Source organism: Primulina tabacum, chromosome 18 (genome assembly GCF_025594145.1).
Source record: "Primulina tabacum isolate GXHZ01 chromosome 18, ASM2559414v2, whole genome shotgun sequence".
Taxonomy (NCBI): Eukaryota; Viridiplantae; Streptophyta; class Magnoliopsida; order Lamiales; family Gesneriaceae; genus Primulina; species Primulina tabacum.
This window is the reverse complement of record NC_134567.1, coordinates 13,393,774-13,410,687: the sequence shown is the minus strand read 5'-3', so window position 1 is coordinate 13,410,687 and position 16,914 is coordinate 13,393,774. Positions and strand designations below refer to the sequence as shown.

The following is a 16,914-nucleotide window of genomic DNA, read 5'->3' as shown; positions in this document are numbered from 1 at the left end:
ATAATTATCAAAAGAGTTTCTACGACTGAGAGCATGTACACGTGCTTAAAAATCCAAGAATATATATATATATTATAAAAATATGATTCGATTTTATTATATTATCCCAACAACATCATCAACCAACACCAGAAAAATGATTAACAATTCATTTAATCAAATCAAACCGTTGGAAGAATAATTGTTGTCACAAAAATTTCAAAAAGAAAGACATCTCAGAGACGATTCGATTAATTTTGCAAGACAAATATATCAACTAATTCAACTGATTCAAAGACTCATTATTCTTATCTTTACATCATTAAAGACTTTTTAAGGATGATGATCCATCCTATTCTATCATCTCATGGAAGATCTTTTGACATCATTAAATTCACACATATTTACTATAAGTTATGCAATCATTACAACAAACTAATTAATTATCCTTTCCTGATGCTACTAAAACCCAAAACACTGAATTCTCTCTCCTTTTTTTTTTTTTTTTTTTTTTGTGAAAGAGGAGAGGGGTGGGGTGTGATTTAGCAAATAACACAACCATTTGGATCCTCCTCCGGACTCCGAGCATAATACGCCGGCGCCGCCTGAGGATTCGAATAAGGCTGATGCTGAGATTGATAGTAATAAGGGTGTTGTTGATTGTAAGCATGATAAGCCTTGACCATTTGGGCCGCCTCATCTTCTTTGGGTCCATCCTTTTTCTTGGGCTCCTCCTTCTTCTTCTCTTGCTCCTTCGCCGGCCCGACGGTGACTATTTCCGTGTGGCAGAGCTTCCTCAGCTTCGCCACCATCGCCACCGGGTCAATATCTCCGGTGACAGTCAACTTCTTGTCCTTCGAATCCATAGCAATCGACTCAATCCCTACAAAAAAAAAAAAAAAGAAAACCGAGACCCAGAGACTAAGCAAAATTATTCGTCGAAACAATGGATTTTCTGCGGTTGATTTTCAACACAGTAACAGTACCTGAGATGCCGGAGATGTTCTTCATGGCTTTTTTCTTGGTTTTATCATCCGCGAAATCCAATTTCAGCACAACTTTCTGCAAGAAAATCGAAAGAACAGCATATCCCAATTAAAATCAAAACACGCCCAACAACAATAACAAACCACAACAAAACCAAGATCAAATTCGAGCAAGACAAAAACCCACCATCATTTTCTTCTACTCCAAATTACCCAGATCAAGATTATCAAAGAATTTATGGGAAAATAGTGGAGACGAAAGGTATCGAATAGAAAAGAAACTATCACGTAAGAAAATTGCATAGGAATTGCCAAAGTGAGTGGAGTGGAGTTGCTTTATATAGCACAGCTCAAGGTTAATAATTGAAGATGCAAGGAGACCGAGTCAACTGGGTCAAGATCTACGGTCCAGTCGAAGTTGTTGACTCGATCATGAACCGACGTATTCGAAGCTTCGTGGAACCGGGAATGGTCACGAGAAGTTCAAATTTGGAACGATCTCTGTTCAATTATTAACAAGAGTAAATTTTGAATCCAATTCAGAGGAAAAAATGTTTTTTAATACTAAAATGAATTTAAATATTATTATTATTTTTTTATTTTCTTCTTATAAAAATTTGTTTTTCGATTTTACGCCTCCCACATAATTAGGAATCCCAATTTAATTTTTAAAATATTTTCATTTCACGGAAAAAAAAATTAACATTCTTGAATAATTACGTTTTTCTTCACCCAAAGTATATTGTTACCATTTAATATCTCAAAAATAATCATCGTCTATAGATATTTTTTTAAACACCTTCATGTACGACTATATTTGTACAACACAAAAAATTTAAATCAAAATTTTCATTTATCAAAATCTTATGATATATTGGTTTAGTAAAAATCTCCTATATATTTTATGTAAATATATATTAGTTGTATTTCTAATATTATTTATGTTATATTTTTACCATATATATTATATTCTTAAAAGAATTTTCTTAATTATTGGAAATAAAGTCAGAACTTAAAGTAGGTTCAATCCTAAGACAAGGATAAATATTTTAGCCACCAGTCTCCATTATAACTGATTTTTTTTTTTTTTTTTGGTTAAATCTCCTATACCCTGCTAAAAGACCAATATAACCTTCTTCATATTTGAAAACTCATTGTTTTATGCTCTAATTCTTCCACTTTTAATTCACAACATTGTTTCAATAGATATCGGACAGTGAAATTCTTATATCTTTGTTTCCCTTGAAAAGGTTATCACCGTATGTAGTTAGAGGTGGTCACTTGATTCATATGAGATGGTAAATTGAGAGATATATACGAGAAGACATGGATTCGAGGGAAAAGACCGGAAATACAGACCTACAGAGCATATCTTATAATATTTAAGTGAAATTTATGTTCCGTATTAAGATCGATTGATTATACGATGTCCGAGAATATTTTCTCACACCACCACAAGTTAGGCCACCGAATTTTTCTATATTCTCTTCATTACTTGTCGTTTTCATATAATTACAAGCAAATCGTAAAGATCGACAGTAAGAAAACAAATTACTTTTTAATTTTATCTAGCAAAAATATGATCCGATCTCTTCAAACACTTGGTCAATCTTCAAGATAAACAAAATTCATTATATCCTTTTAAATTTTCCACGTTTCTCTTCTTTTTGAAAGAAGTCTTCCTCACAGAAACATTACTCAACAATATTCGGCTTGCCAGTCCTATCATCTGCAAGATTTTCGCAGGTTCGCCAAAGGAGTTGTGTCTGATCATAATGCACGAATGCATATTCTTATGCACATGTTAACTTTGATATACTATTGAATTTTTATCGTAGTTGAAGGGTAGGTAAAATAACTGCCAGTTAAATTGAGTCTTTCTCAATTAACATTATCTTAAATATGAGTAGGCTATCCATCATGCTAAATCATTAAGAATTTGACTGAAATCTTAAGCGGAAGCGTACCTGAAGCCTTGATCCTGAATTATTTAGAACGTGTCTTGATCTTCCAGATCTACGCGCTCTTTCCTTGAGAGAATCCTTTAGTTTCTCTTCAGAACTATTTTCTTTCTTAATTGGTGAGAGAATAGTGAAAGTGATAAAACGAGATCTGAGGACCATGACCCATATTTATAGATAATGTTTATCAATATCTTCTGATATTTATGTTTTAGCTCATCATAAAAACAGAAATTACACTTATTTCTCTACACATTAAAGGCCCACAACCCATTAGATACATTAAAGCCTAATAACCCGAAACATTAATTGATCACTTTATTTTGGGCTTAACTTAACAGATAACCCATAACACATAATTATTCACATATAAGCTCATATAAATAAATTGATCCAACAATCTCCCACTTGGGCTATATGTGCAACTTTATAATTATGTTTGTGAAAAAAACCTTATGAGCTCAAAATTGTTGTCATTCCGAAATGTATCTATAACCAATCCGGTCCATCAATCACATTAACATAAGATCAAAGCAGTCTTCGCTACACTCAAGGTAACTATACCCATCAATGGTCACATATGCCAACACAACTGAACGACATGGATCATGAAGTGGATGTGTAGCATGGAAATTTCATGCAATGTGACCGTAACATGCCTATTCCAACTAGTCCTCCCTTTAACCTTATTGAGATCAAACTTTAAATCATAATCAGAGTGTGACTTAACTTGAAATTTATTTCTGTAAAAAATAAATTTACATAACTGTAACTAAAATTTCTACAACTGAAAAGAATTTAAAATAACAAACTCCCACTAAAACTGAATTTCCTCAATTGACAAAACACCCATACTAGCAGTGTGCTCATGAAACTGTTTGGGTGGTAGTCCCTTAGTAAGCGGATCCGCAACCATGGAGTTTGTACCGATATGCTCAATAGACAACTTTCCACTCTGAATTCTTTCTTTAACAACCAGAAACTTGATGTCAATGTGTTTTGACTTCGTCGAGCTCCTGTTGTTATTGGAATACATAACTGCTGATTTATTGTCACAATGTAATCTTAGTGGCCTTTCAATGCCATCAACAATGCGCAGTCCTGTGACAAAATTTTGCAGCCATATTTCATGATTGGATGTCTCATAACACGCTACAAACTCAGCTGCCATGGTGGAAGAAGCTATAAGAGACTGTTTAGAACTCTTCCAGGAAATGGCACCTCCAGCAAGGAGATAGATCTAGCCTGACGTAGATTTCATACTATCTTGGCATCCAGCAAAATCGGAGTCAGTATACCCAATGATCTTAAGCTGATCCAACCTCCGATATGTGAGCATGTAATCTTTTGTTATCTGTAGGTACCGTAAAACCCTTTTGACTGCTTTCCAATGTTCCACTCCTGGATTACTTAAATATCGCCCCAACATTCCTGTCACGTACGCAATATCTGGACGTGTACAAACCTGAGCATACATCAAACTTCCCACTGCAGATGCATAGGGAACCTTCTGCATTTCTTTTTCCTCAAAATCATTCTTTGGGCATTGTTTGAGACTAAATTTGTCTCCCTTAGCCACAGGGGTATCTGTTGGTTTACAATCTTGCATCCCGTATCGCTTGAGAACTTTCTTGATATAGCTTTTCTGAGATAATCCAAGAATACCCCGAGAACGATCCCGATGTATCTGAATACCCAGTACAAAAGATGCATCACCAAGATCTTTCATCTCAAAATTCTTAGCTAGAAAACTCTTGGTTTCATGCAACAACTCTATATCGTTACTAACGAGCAGAATGTCATCAACATATAAAACCAGAAAAATATGCTTACTCCCACTGAACTTATGATACACACAATCATTGACCAAATTCATCTCAAAACCAAACGAGATGATTACTTGATGAAATTTGAAATACCATTGTCGAGATGCTTGCTTGAGCCCATAGATGAATTTCTTTAATTTGCAAACCATATTATTTGTGTCTTTGGACACAAAATTTTCTGGCTGCACCATATAAATCGTTTCATCAATGTCACCATTTAGAAACGCAGTCTTTACATCCATCTGATGAAGCTCAAGATCGAAATGCGCCACCAAAGCCATTATAATCCTTAAAGAGTCTTTCGAAGAAACCGGAGAGAAAGTCTCTTTATAATCAATGCCTTCTTTCTGTGTAAAGCCTTTAGAGACAAGACAAACCTTATATATTTCCACATTGCCTTTCGAATCCCTCTTGGTTTTAAATATCCATTTGCAACCAATGGACTTCGTACCTTTAGGCAATGAGACAAGATCCCATACGTCATTGTCCTTCATCAACTTTATCTCCTCATTCATGGCATCATTCCACTTTTGTGAGTTAGAACTTTCCAAGGCTTGAAGGAAGTTAATAGGATCATCCTCCATCAATCCAATGTCTGCCTCATGTTCTTGAAGAAATACAATGTAATCATCTAACACTGCATTTCTCCGCTCTCTAGTGGATCTCCTTAATGGCATAGGTTCTGGAGGTACTTGAGTTTGTTCATCTGAAATGGGAGGATCTCTATATTGTGTCTTGGTCAAAATGAGGGATGTAATCCTGAACAATGTCCAAGACACCTGTGGGAATATTTACATATTCCTCTTCAAAGACAATATCTCTTACTTTATCTCCCCTCGCAAACTCAACATCCTCAAAGAACCGGGCATTTCCTGACTCAAAAATCGAGTTACTTGTGGGATCATAAAACTTGTACCCCCTGGATCCTTCAGAGTATTCAATAAAATAACAACTAACCGTCCTTGAGTCCAGTTTCTTTTCATTAGGCTTGTAAGGTCTTGCCTCAGCTGGACATCCCCAAACATGCAGATGCTTAAGACTGGGCATTTTACCCGTCCAAAGTTCATAAGGGCTTTTGGTCGCTGCCTTAGTTGGAACTTTATTGAGGATATATGCTGCGATCTTTAGTGTTTCTCCCCAGAGTGATTTTGATAAAGTAGAATGACTGATCATACTCCTCACCATGTCCTTAAGCGTTCTGTTTCGTCTTTCAGCAACACCATTCATAGTGGGTGAACCCAGCATAGTGTACTGTGGGACGATACCGCATTCCTCCAGGAATCTAGCAAAAGGTCCTGGACGTTGTTCACCTGAACCGTCTTATCTACCATAATATTCACCACCACGGTCAGATCTAACGCTTTTAATCTTTAAGCCAAGTTGATTTTCAACTTCAGCTTTACAGCTTTTGAACACATCCAATGACTGTGCATTTTCATGAATGAGATAAATGAAGCCATATCTTGAAAAATCGTCTGTGAATGTTATAAAATACTGTTGACCATTCCAAGAAGCCGAAGGGAATGGTCCACAAATATCAGTATGTATAAGTTCTAAGAAGCCTGAACACCTGTTGGCTTCAAATCTCCTTTTGTTGGTTTGTTTTCTCTTTATACAATTAACACAATTATTAAAATCTGTGTAATCTAAATGTTTGAGAATTTTGTCTGACACAAGTCTCCTTATTCTCTTTTCAGAGATATGACCCAATCTTTTGTGCCATAACGTAGCTGAATTCTCACTGGTTAATTTTCTTTTAGTGCCTCTACTTGTTTGCAGGGATTCATTAAATGAAGCAATGACATCCAAAGAATAAAGATTATCGTATCCAGATAAAGAAACAGAACCAACCAATTTTGAATCGAGAAACAAATTGAATATTCCATTTCTAAAAGAACAAGAATAACCAAATTTGTCCAATGTAGAAATGGAAATCAAATTCCATCTAAAAGACGGTACAACAAATGTTTCGTAAAGATCCAAATATATTCCAGTCTTTAACAATAATCTAAATTTTCCTATTGCTTCAACTTCAACTTTGTTGTCGTCACCAACATAGATGAATCTTTCAGCATCACTTGGTTTTTGGCAATCCAAGCAACTCTGCATAGACACACTGATGTGAGTTGTTGCACCAGAATCTATCCACCACGTGTGTCTAGGCACTGAAGTTAAATTAATATCAGAACAAACCATATTCAGAAGTATACGTTTCTTAGCACACCAAGCGTGATAATTACTGCACTGCTTCTTCATATGCCCATCATTGCCACAAAAAAAACAACCAGAACTTTGAGAATCACTAGGATTCTTCTGTTGTTTCTTCGGAGGCTGTGTATCCGCAGCTTCTTTATCCTTCCTGTGAAGGCCCTCGAACTACTTGCTTGAAAATTTGCGGAAAATTAATTAATTTTTTTTTTAAAGAGCTTAATGGTCTCGCTCATAAAATCACTGGTGAAACAAGTTCAATATTTCAAAATAATTGCAGCAGAAGAAAATAAAGTTTTCCAAAAATCACAATTTAAAAATATCCATCAACTGATAAAAATTGTTTGCGGAAAAACATAACAACTGCTGCATTGAGGTCCTCGGGTGCCACTACTGCCGACCCAAGCTGGCTCACTGGTCCCCGCCCTCGGCCCTGGCCTCATCAGTACCTACAACAATCAAGTCTAGTGAGCCTAAAGACTCAGCATGCATAAATCGCAGGTAACGAGTAAAAATCTGAATTTAAAATATGCATGGGATAAAATATCCTGTCCTGAGGCATACTGAAAATAATCTGTACTGAGCAATTATAATACGTGCATAACTGAACTGGAAATCACTGTAAAAATATTTGCTCCTTGGAGCCTGTACTGAAATATCTGGTAAAATTTTCTGTTGAGATTATGTTTTACGCCTGTGGCCACTGCACTAAGCTGAACTGATCGGTAACTGGCTACCGGGGAGGCTGAAACTGAACTGAGCTGGCCGGTCACTGGCGACCGGGTGGTACCATACTGAACTGATCGGTCACTGGCGACCGTATAAAAATAACACTCCCACATAGTGAATGAACCACAAGCCATATCGCATAAATCTCAAAAATAATCATTTTCTGTTTAATGCACGTAAAATAATTAACTGGCATAATGAAAATTCCTGTAATTTTACCAACTGGATTGGATTGGTTCGTTCCCAGGCTCGCTGCAACCTAACTGTGCCATGAAAAATATGCAATAGTTTAAACATGACCAACTATGCAATTTACGTTCAAAAGATGCGACTATGACGCCTAATGACTTCGCATTTAATCATGACTCCGAGCCAACCTGAACCGACACTGAACTGACGTATAGTCATGATTAAAATACGCTGAAAAATCATAAAATAATGTTCCTAAAATGATAGGGTCGAAATCTAGGTGGAATGGAGGCCAAAACACGAAACGCTCTTTCGAGAGTCAATTTGGCACATTGCACCGTAAATTCTCGTACGACCTCAAAAATGATCCAAATGACAAACGGTCAAAAACATGACCTTCCTAACTCAATGAGGCACTGTCCAGTCCAAGGCCATGGGCTAAAAGCCAACCAAGAACTCGAACGAGCCTCTGAACCGACACAGCAACTTGCTGTAATTTCCAGCAGCTGCGACCTAGCTTGCATCGCGTCGTTTGCGAGACTTTTGGCCATTGGGGCTTGAACCACCGACCAAAGCCTCTCCACAACGTCCCAAGGAATGATTTGAACCATGGCTAAGGGCCCTAGGCCAGCCACAATTCGCCTCATTCCAGCAACCACCCGAAAGTTCTCACCGAGGGCCCTCATGCGTGCGTGTGTAGTGTTTATGCTATGATCGATGTCTTGCATCGTTCCAGTGGCCATTTGATTGACCATGGCACGATCTAGACATCTAGGAGCATGATATGAACCGTGGCTAAGGGCCATAGGCCAACCAAGATCCACACCAAGCCAACCAACTCGAAGTACATGTGCTGTCAAAACCAAAGGGGCCGAGAGGGGAGGGGGGCTGTTTTCACGTTTTGATTAAAAACCGAGGGGCCATGGACCAAGCCACCAAAAGGGCAACTTAGTCACGTCTTAGACATGCTAGGGAAGTGATCCAACCATGGCTAAAGGCCCTTGGGGCAGCCAAGATCAGATCCTTCCTCCTTGACATCCAAACTGAATTTTCGAATCACATTTCTGCACTTATGGGGAACTTGCTGTCATTTCGGTTTTCCAGCAAGTATGGGGCTGGTTTGAAATGACCAACATGGTCCTAATGCATCCTACTACATGTATACAAGCCGCCTTGGGAGCCTGGAGTCGATCCAATACCTGAAACCATCAAAACTCAGAAAAACGTGAAGCTTGTCAAGGGAAGTCGAAAATTCTGCATGTGTGTTCCAAAATATTTTGACATGGATCTCGATTTTTGCTTGCTACAACATGATCATGTACTGAAAAATAAATGATAATATGACTTGATTGAGGTTTGAAAGAAATCTAGACATGCCTGGTTTCGTTTCGAAAGAAAACGAACGAAACAACGACGACGCGGCACGGAGGAGGTGGAGCGCTTCTTGTCTACCTTCCTTGAACTCGATTTTCTTGCCTTTCTCCCTAGCTATGGCTCACGATTTTTACCTCTGAAAAGGGTCTTATTTTCACTCAGATTTCGAAAGAAAGGAGAGGGGGAAAAATGGTTAGGAGGGTGAGGGAAGTGGGTGCAAGATATAAGGAAGGATCAAGACCAAGTCCACTCCCTTTGAATTTGAATTTTGAATTATGGTTTGATATCAAATGAGTTGGTGGATGCTTCTAGGAGGTGGTGGCCGAAATTTATCTTGATTCTAGACTAGGATATGTCCATTTATTTAATTAAATTGTGCTCCCAAAAATCCTAGAATTATCCTACTAATTACATGCAAAGAATTGGTCAAAGTTGATGAGTTGGAAAATGAATCTTCTAGCACTAAGGGTGGCCGAAAAATGCATGATAAAATAAAGGGAAATGTTGATTATCTAGTCAACTAATAATCCTTGAAAGCCTTACTAATCCTTTAAATAATTTAGTGAGCTAACCCCTTAATTTAATAACTTAAATGAATTCATTTCTTAATCACCTCAAATAATTAAATTAAATCTTCAAACCTCCCTTTCTAACTTAAATGAACTTAGTTACTAGCTAAATTAACTTCTGGAAATATTTCTCGAATCTTAAATTCTATCTCAAAACTCCAACTCCGGTCCGGCCTCACTGAAAATACTGAAATGCTAAAAATCATACTACTGAACTGAAATAATAAATAATTAACTTCAAATAAATGCATTTAAAATAATCATGCAATGAAGTCAATTAAATTTAAAAAAAATCTAGAATTATGCATGGCTTATACGTCTACTGATTTACGGGTTCTACAATCCTTCCCCCCTTAAATAAATTTCGTCCTCGAAATTAGAACTCACCGAATAACTCAGGGTATCGACTCCTCATCTCCGACTCAGACTCCCACGTAGCTTCCTCCTCTGAATGGTTGAGCCATTTGACTTTGACTCGCTTAACCAACTTGTTCCGAAGTTTCTTCTCCTGTCTGTCTAGGATCTGCACGGGTCTCTCCTCATAAGATAAGTTCGGAGTAAGCTGCAACGGCTCTAAATTCAGCACATGCGAAGGATTTGCCATATACTTCCTCAGCATGGAGACGTGAAAGACATTGTGTACTCCGGCCAGATTCGGCGGAAGAGCCACACGATACGCTAGCGTCCCAACTCTGTCGAGGATCTCAAACGGTCCAATGAATCTCGGACTGAGCTTCCCTTTCTTGCCAAATCTCATGACACCCTTCATAGGTGCCACTTTCACGAAGACATGATCGCCCACTGCAAACTCTAACTCTCTCCTCCGCTGATCGGCATAACTCTTCTGTCGGCTCTGAGCAGTCCTCATCCTATCACGGATCTTGACTACTACATCTGCTGCCTGCTGAACAATCTCTGGACCCAACTCTGCTCTCTCTCCTACTTCATCCCAATGAACAGGAGATCTACACTTGCGACCATACAGCGCCTCATACGGAGCCATACCTATAGACGACTGGAAACTGTTGTTATAGGTGAACTCTACCAATGGTAAGTTCGACTCCCAACTCCCAGAGAAATCAATGACGCAAGCACGGAGAAGATCCTCTAAGATCTGAATAACTCGCTCCGACTGTCCATCTGTCTGCGGATGGAAAGCTGTGCTAAACAGCAACTTCGTACCCAAAGTCGAATGCAAACTCTTCCAAAATGAGGAAGTGAATCTGGGATCTCTGTCGGATACGATAGAAACTGGAATACCATGGAGTCGGACTATCTCTCGGATATACAGCTCTGCATACTGAACCATGGTGAAAGTCGTCTTAATAGGCAAGAAGTGCGCTGATTTGGTAAGACGATCTACAATCACCCAGATAGCATTCGATCCTCTGGCTGACCTCGGCAATCCAGTCACAAAGTCCATGGTAATGTTCTCCCACTTCCACTCGGGAATAGGAAGAGGCTTGAGCAAACCTGCTGGTCTCTGATGCTCGGCCTTCACTAACTGGCAAGTCAGGCACTCGGATACAAAACGCCTGATGTCCTTCTTCATCCCTGGCCACCAATACAATAGCTGCAGATCTTTGTACATCTTCGTACTCCCAGGGTGAATGGAGTACGGGGACGTATGGGCCTCTGATAAGATGTCTGCTCGGATAGAATCACTGCTAGGAACCCATATCCTATCTCGGTATCTCACAATACCGTCGCTGACTGTATACAAAACACTGCCCTTAGCTTCATCTCTCTTCTTCCACTGTGCCAACTGCTCATCTGCTGCCTGACCGCTGCGAATACGGTCAATAAGAGAGGACTGGATAGTCAAGGTAGATAAACGAGGAACTCTACCTCGAGGGTAAGTCTCAAGATCAAACCTCTGCATCTCGATCTGAAGAGGTTTCTGCATCGTCAAATGAGCCATCACTGCGACTTTCCTGCTCAAAGCATCCGCAACTACATTAGCTTTACCCGGGTGGTAGCCAATGTCACAATCGTAGTCTTTCACAAGCTCCAACCAACGCCTCTGACGCATGTTCAGCTCCTTCTGCGTAAAGAAATACTTGAGGCTCTTATGGTCGGTAAAGATCTGGCACTTCTCTCCATACAGATAGTGCCTCCAAATCTTCAAAGCAAAAACTACGGCCGCTAACTCCAGATCATGGGTGGGGTAGTTCTTCTCGTGGATTTTCAGCTGTCGAGAAGCATACGCTATCACTCTCCCATGCTGCATCAAAACTGCACCTAAACCAAGCTTCGAAGCATCAGTATAAAGGACAAACTCACCGGGCCCTGATGGCATGGCCAAAACTGGTGCTGAAATAAGAGCTTGCTTCAAAGTATCGAAGCTCTTCTGACACTCCTCGCTCCACACAAACTTCACATTTTTCTTTGTCAGTGCTGTGAGTGGAACGGCGATAGAGGAGAATCCCTGGATGAATTTTCTGTAATATCCTGCTAGTCCAAGGAAACTGCGGATCTCGGATGCATTCTGAGGCACAACCCAATCTCTAACTGCTACAACTTTTGCGGGGTCTACCTCAATACCACTGCTAGAAACAATGTGGCCCAAGAACGCCACCTTCTCTAACCAGAATTCGCACTTACTGAACTTTGCGAATAATTTGTGCTTCTGCAATGTCTGCAACACTGTGGTCAGATGCCTGCTGTGCTCCTCCCGATTCTTGGAGTAGACGAGAATGTCATCTATGAACACTATCACAAACTGGTCGAGGTACGGCTGAAATACGCGATTCATGAGATCCATGAAGATCGCTGGCGCATTCGTCAGACCGAACGGCATCACAAGGAACTCGTAGTGACCATAACGAGTCCTGAAAGCTGTCTTCGAAACATCAGCACCTCTCACCCTCAACTGGTGATAACCAGAACGCAGATCTATCTTGGAGAAAATCGAAGCTCCCTGCAACTGGTCAAACAGATCCTCAATCCTCGGCAGTGGGTATTTATTCTTCACTGTAACCCTGTTCAACTCCCGGTAGTCAATGCAAAGCCTCATCGAGCCATCCTTCTTTTTCACGAATAAGACCGGCGCGCCCCATGGAGAAAAGCTCGGGCGAATGAACTCCTTGTCGAGAAGTTCCTGGATCTGCTTCTTAAGCTCTGCCATCTCTGTCGGTGCTAGTCGGTACGGCGCTTTGGATATCGGAGCCGTACCTGGCATAAGCTCAATGGAAAACTCCACCTCTCTCTCGGGTGGCATACCAGAGACGTCTTCGGGAAAAACATCTAAGAAATCTCTAACAATCGGAACATCTGAGGCTGACTGGCTGGGTTCCTCGGGGACAGATAAAAAGGTTGCTAGAAATGCCCGACACCCTCTATGCATGAGCTTCCTAGCCTGAACATAAGGAATAATGCGCGGTAAAGAAAAGTACCTGTCCGGCTCAAATAAGAACTGCTCCATTCCAGGCGGTCGGACAAGAACGGATCTCCGCTGGAAGTCTATCAACACTCTGTTCCTCAATAGCCAGTCCATCCCTAGGATGATGTCAAATTCCGGCATCGGTAACACGATCAGATCCGCATAAACAAGATTACCGTGCAGCTCAAGGTCTATATCTCGGATAACATTGGTAGCTGCCATCTCCTCTCCTGACGGCAACACTACTGAAAAGGCTGTATCTAGCCCAATGGTCTGGATCTTGAGAAAGTTTGCAAAGACCTCCGAAATAAACGAGTGAGTGGCCCCTGAATCTATCAAGGCCTTGGTAGCGGAACCAGATATAAAAATTCTCCCTGAAAGAGCGGAGCTCTAAGTTGAATCCCACTACAAGGTCTAAACTTATAGACATGCAAAGGTCAAGGTTCCTCTAGCTTAATTTCCCCGAAATAAATCTGAGTAGAGCATGCAATCCTATAACAGTTCTAAGTTCAAAATCTAAATCCCGATTCCCAAAACACGGAAATTCAAATAATAACTTAAAGTTTAAAGGTACCTGTCAACAACATAGTCTCCGGGTTGGTTTCCGCGGCATGGAGAGCAAAAACTCTGCCTTGGGTAGGCAGATTCCTCTGAGGACACTGCAGCAACATGTGGTCTGGACTGCCACACTTAAAACACTTTCCTGAGCCAGCCATACATGCTCCAGGATGGCGACGTGAGCACCTGGGACAGACTGGGTGCTCCTGAGTCCTCGGGGCTGGGCGTCCCCGCTGCTGCTGCTGCTGCTGGCCTCTGTTCCTGGGCGGTCCATGAAAAGGCCTCTTATTCTGCTGCTGATGCTGATGAGGAGGAGGGCGGTGCGGTGCCTGGACTGGGCGCTTGCCCTGGCGATCCCTCTCGATATCCCGCAGATCCTGCTCTGCGGCTAAGGCCTTGGAGACGGCAATCTCATAAGTAGCAGGGTCAGATACCCTAACATCCCGGCGCAAGATCGGCCGTAAACCCACCAGGAAGTGCATCAGCTTGGCTTTGGCATCATTCGCTATCAGGGGCACAAAGTGACAGCCCCTCTCGAACTTACGGATAAACTCCGTAACCGACATATCCCCCTGTCTCAGACTCATGAACTCGGTGGTCAGCCTGGTGCGAACCTCCTCAGCAAAATACTTGGAGTAGAAAACCTCCGTAAAGCGGGTCCAAGAAAGTGTAGCCAATGTCAGGGCTACCGAAGCTCCTTCCCACCATAAGCGGGCGTCTCCATTGAACAGGTAGGTGGCACATCGGACTCGGTCCTGCGTCTCCCAGCTCCATAAAATCGAAGATAACCTCGAGGGATTTGATCCATCCCTCGGCAACCATGGGGTCTGATGCCCCAGAGAACTCCTTCGGGCGCATCTTCATGAATCGCTCATACACAGCCTCGGGCCCTGTCGGCCTGGCTGCGGCTGCGGCTACGGCTGCGGCATTGCCCCCCGCAAACTGTGCGAAGAACTGTGCCATCCCAGCTAACATCTGGGCACTCATGTCCGGTGGGGGCGGTGGAGGAGGTGGTAGGTCTCCCTCCTGTCTACGCTCCTCCCTGTCTTCTCGGCGAGGCTCCTCCTCTCTGTTGCGCTCTAAAATGCGTCTAGGGGGCATACTGTTCCAACATAACTATACGTAACTAACATGCATAATTCCATAATTTATTACTGAAATACTCAAAATCTGGAAGCATGTTGACAAAATAATTCATGCTATAATTGAAATGCTGAACAAAATGCTGAACTGAAAAACTTACAGACCAAAGGCGTGGCTTCGTGAGCTTCTCGCGGTCAGTAGTAGTGAAACCCTATACAGAACCACCGCTCTGATACCAACTGCAAAGGCCCTCGAACTACTTGCTTGAAAATTTGCGGAAAATTAAAATTTTTTTTTTTTTTTTAAAGAACTTAATGGCCTCGCTCATAAAATCACTGGTGAAACAAGTTCAATATTTCAAAATAATTGCAGCGGAAGAAAATAAAGTTTTCCAAAAATCACAATTTAAAAATATCCATCAACTGATAAAAATTGTTTGCGGAAAAACATAACAACTGCTGCACTGAGGTCCTCGGGTGCCACTACTGCCGACCCAAGCTGGCTCACTGGTCCCCGCCCTCGGCCCTGGCCTCATCAGTACCTACAACAATCAAGTCTAGTGAGCCTAAAGACTCAGCATGCATAAATCGCAGGTAACGAGTAAAAATCTGAATTTAAAATATGCATGGGATAAAATATCCTGTCCTGAGGCATACTGAAAATAATCTGTACTGAGCAATTATAATACGTGCATAACTGAACTGGAAATCACTGTAAAAATATTTGCTCCTTGGAGCCTGTACTGAAATATCTGGTAAAATTTTCTGTTGAGATTATGTTTTACGCCTGTGGCCACTGCACTAAGCTGAACTGATCGGTAACTGGCTACCGGGGAGGCTGAAACTGAACTGAGCTGGCCGGTCACTGGCGACCGGGTGGTACCATACTGAACTGATCGGTCACTGGCGACCGTATAAAAATAACACTCCCACATAGTGAATGAACCACAAGCCATATCGCATAAATCTCAAAAATAATCATTTTCTGTTTAATGCACGTAAAATAATTAACTGGCATAATGAAAATTCCTGTAATTTTACCAACTGGATTGGATTGGTTCGTTCCCAGGCTCGCTGCAACCTAACTGTGCCATGAAAAATATGCAATAGTTTAAACATGACCAACTATGCAATTTACGTTCAAAAGATGCGACTATGACGCCTAATGACTTCGCATTTAATCATGACTCCGAGCCAACCTGAACCGACACTGAACTGACGTATAGTCATGATTAAAATACGCTGAAAAATCATAAAATAATGTTCCTAAAATGATAGGGTCGAAATCTAGGTGGAATGGAGGCCAAAACACGAAACGCTCTTTCGAGAGTCAATTTGGCACATTGCACCGTAAATTCTCGTACGACCTCAAAAATGATCCAAATGACAAACGGTCAAAACATGACCTTCCTAACTCAATGAGGCACTGTCCAGTCCAAGGCCATGGGCTAAAAGCCAACCAAGAACTCGAACGAGCCTCTGAACCGACACAGCAACTTGCTGTAATTTCCAGCAGCTGCGACCTAGCTTGCATCGCGTCGTTTGCGAGACTTTTGGCCATTGGGGCTTGAACCACCGACCAAAGCCTCTCCACAACGTCCCAAGGAATGATTTGAACCATGGCTAAGGGCCCTAGGCCAGCCACAATTCGCCTCATTCCAGCAACCACCCGAAAGTTCTCACCGAGGGCCCTCATGCGTGCGTGTGTAGTGTTTATGCTATGATCGATGTCTTGCGTCGTTCCAGTGGCCATTTGATTGACCATGGCACGATCTAGACATCTAGGAGCATGATATGAACCGTGGCTAAGGGCCATAGGCCAACCAAGATCCACACCAAGCCAACCAACTCGAAGTACATGTGCTGTCAAAACCAAAGGGGCCGAGAGGGGAGGGGGCTGTTTTCACGTTTTGATTAAAAACCGAGGGGCCATGGACCAAGCCACCAAAAGGGCAACTTAGTCACGTCTTAGACATGCTAGGGAAGTGATCCAACCATGGCTAAAGGCCTTGGGGCAGCCAAGATCAGATCCTTCCTCCTTGACATCCAAACTGAATTTTCGAATCACATT

At 41.4% G+C, this 16,914-nt stretch overlaps 1 protein-coding gene across 1 annotated transcript; it reads right to left on the bottom strand.

Annotated features, from left to right (window-relative positions):
• Positions 1-364: 364 nt before the first annotated feature.
• LOC142532906 (heavy metal-associated isoprenylated plant protein 12-like) lies at positions 365-1,311 on the bottom strand. The gene is made up of 3 exons (XM_075639451.1): positions 1,153-1,311; positions 966-1,041; positions 365-862 (listed from the first exon to the last, which is right to left on the bottom strand). The coding sequence occupies exons 1-3, from the start codon at positions 1,156-1,158 to the stop codon at positions 522-524; spliced, it is 423 nt and encodes a 140-aa protein (XP_075495566.1). The 5' UTR covers positions 1,159-1,311; the 3' UTR covers positions 365-521.
• Between the last annotated feature and the right edge of the window lie 15,603 nt (positions 1,312-16,914).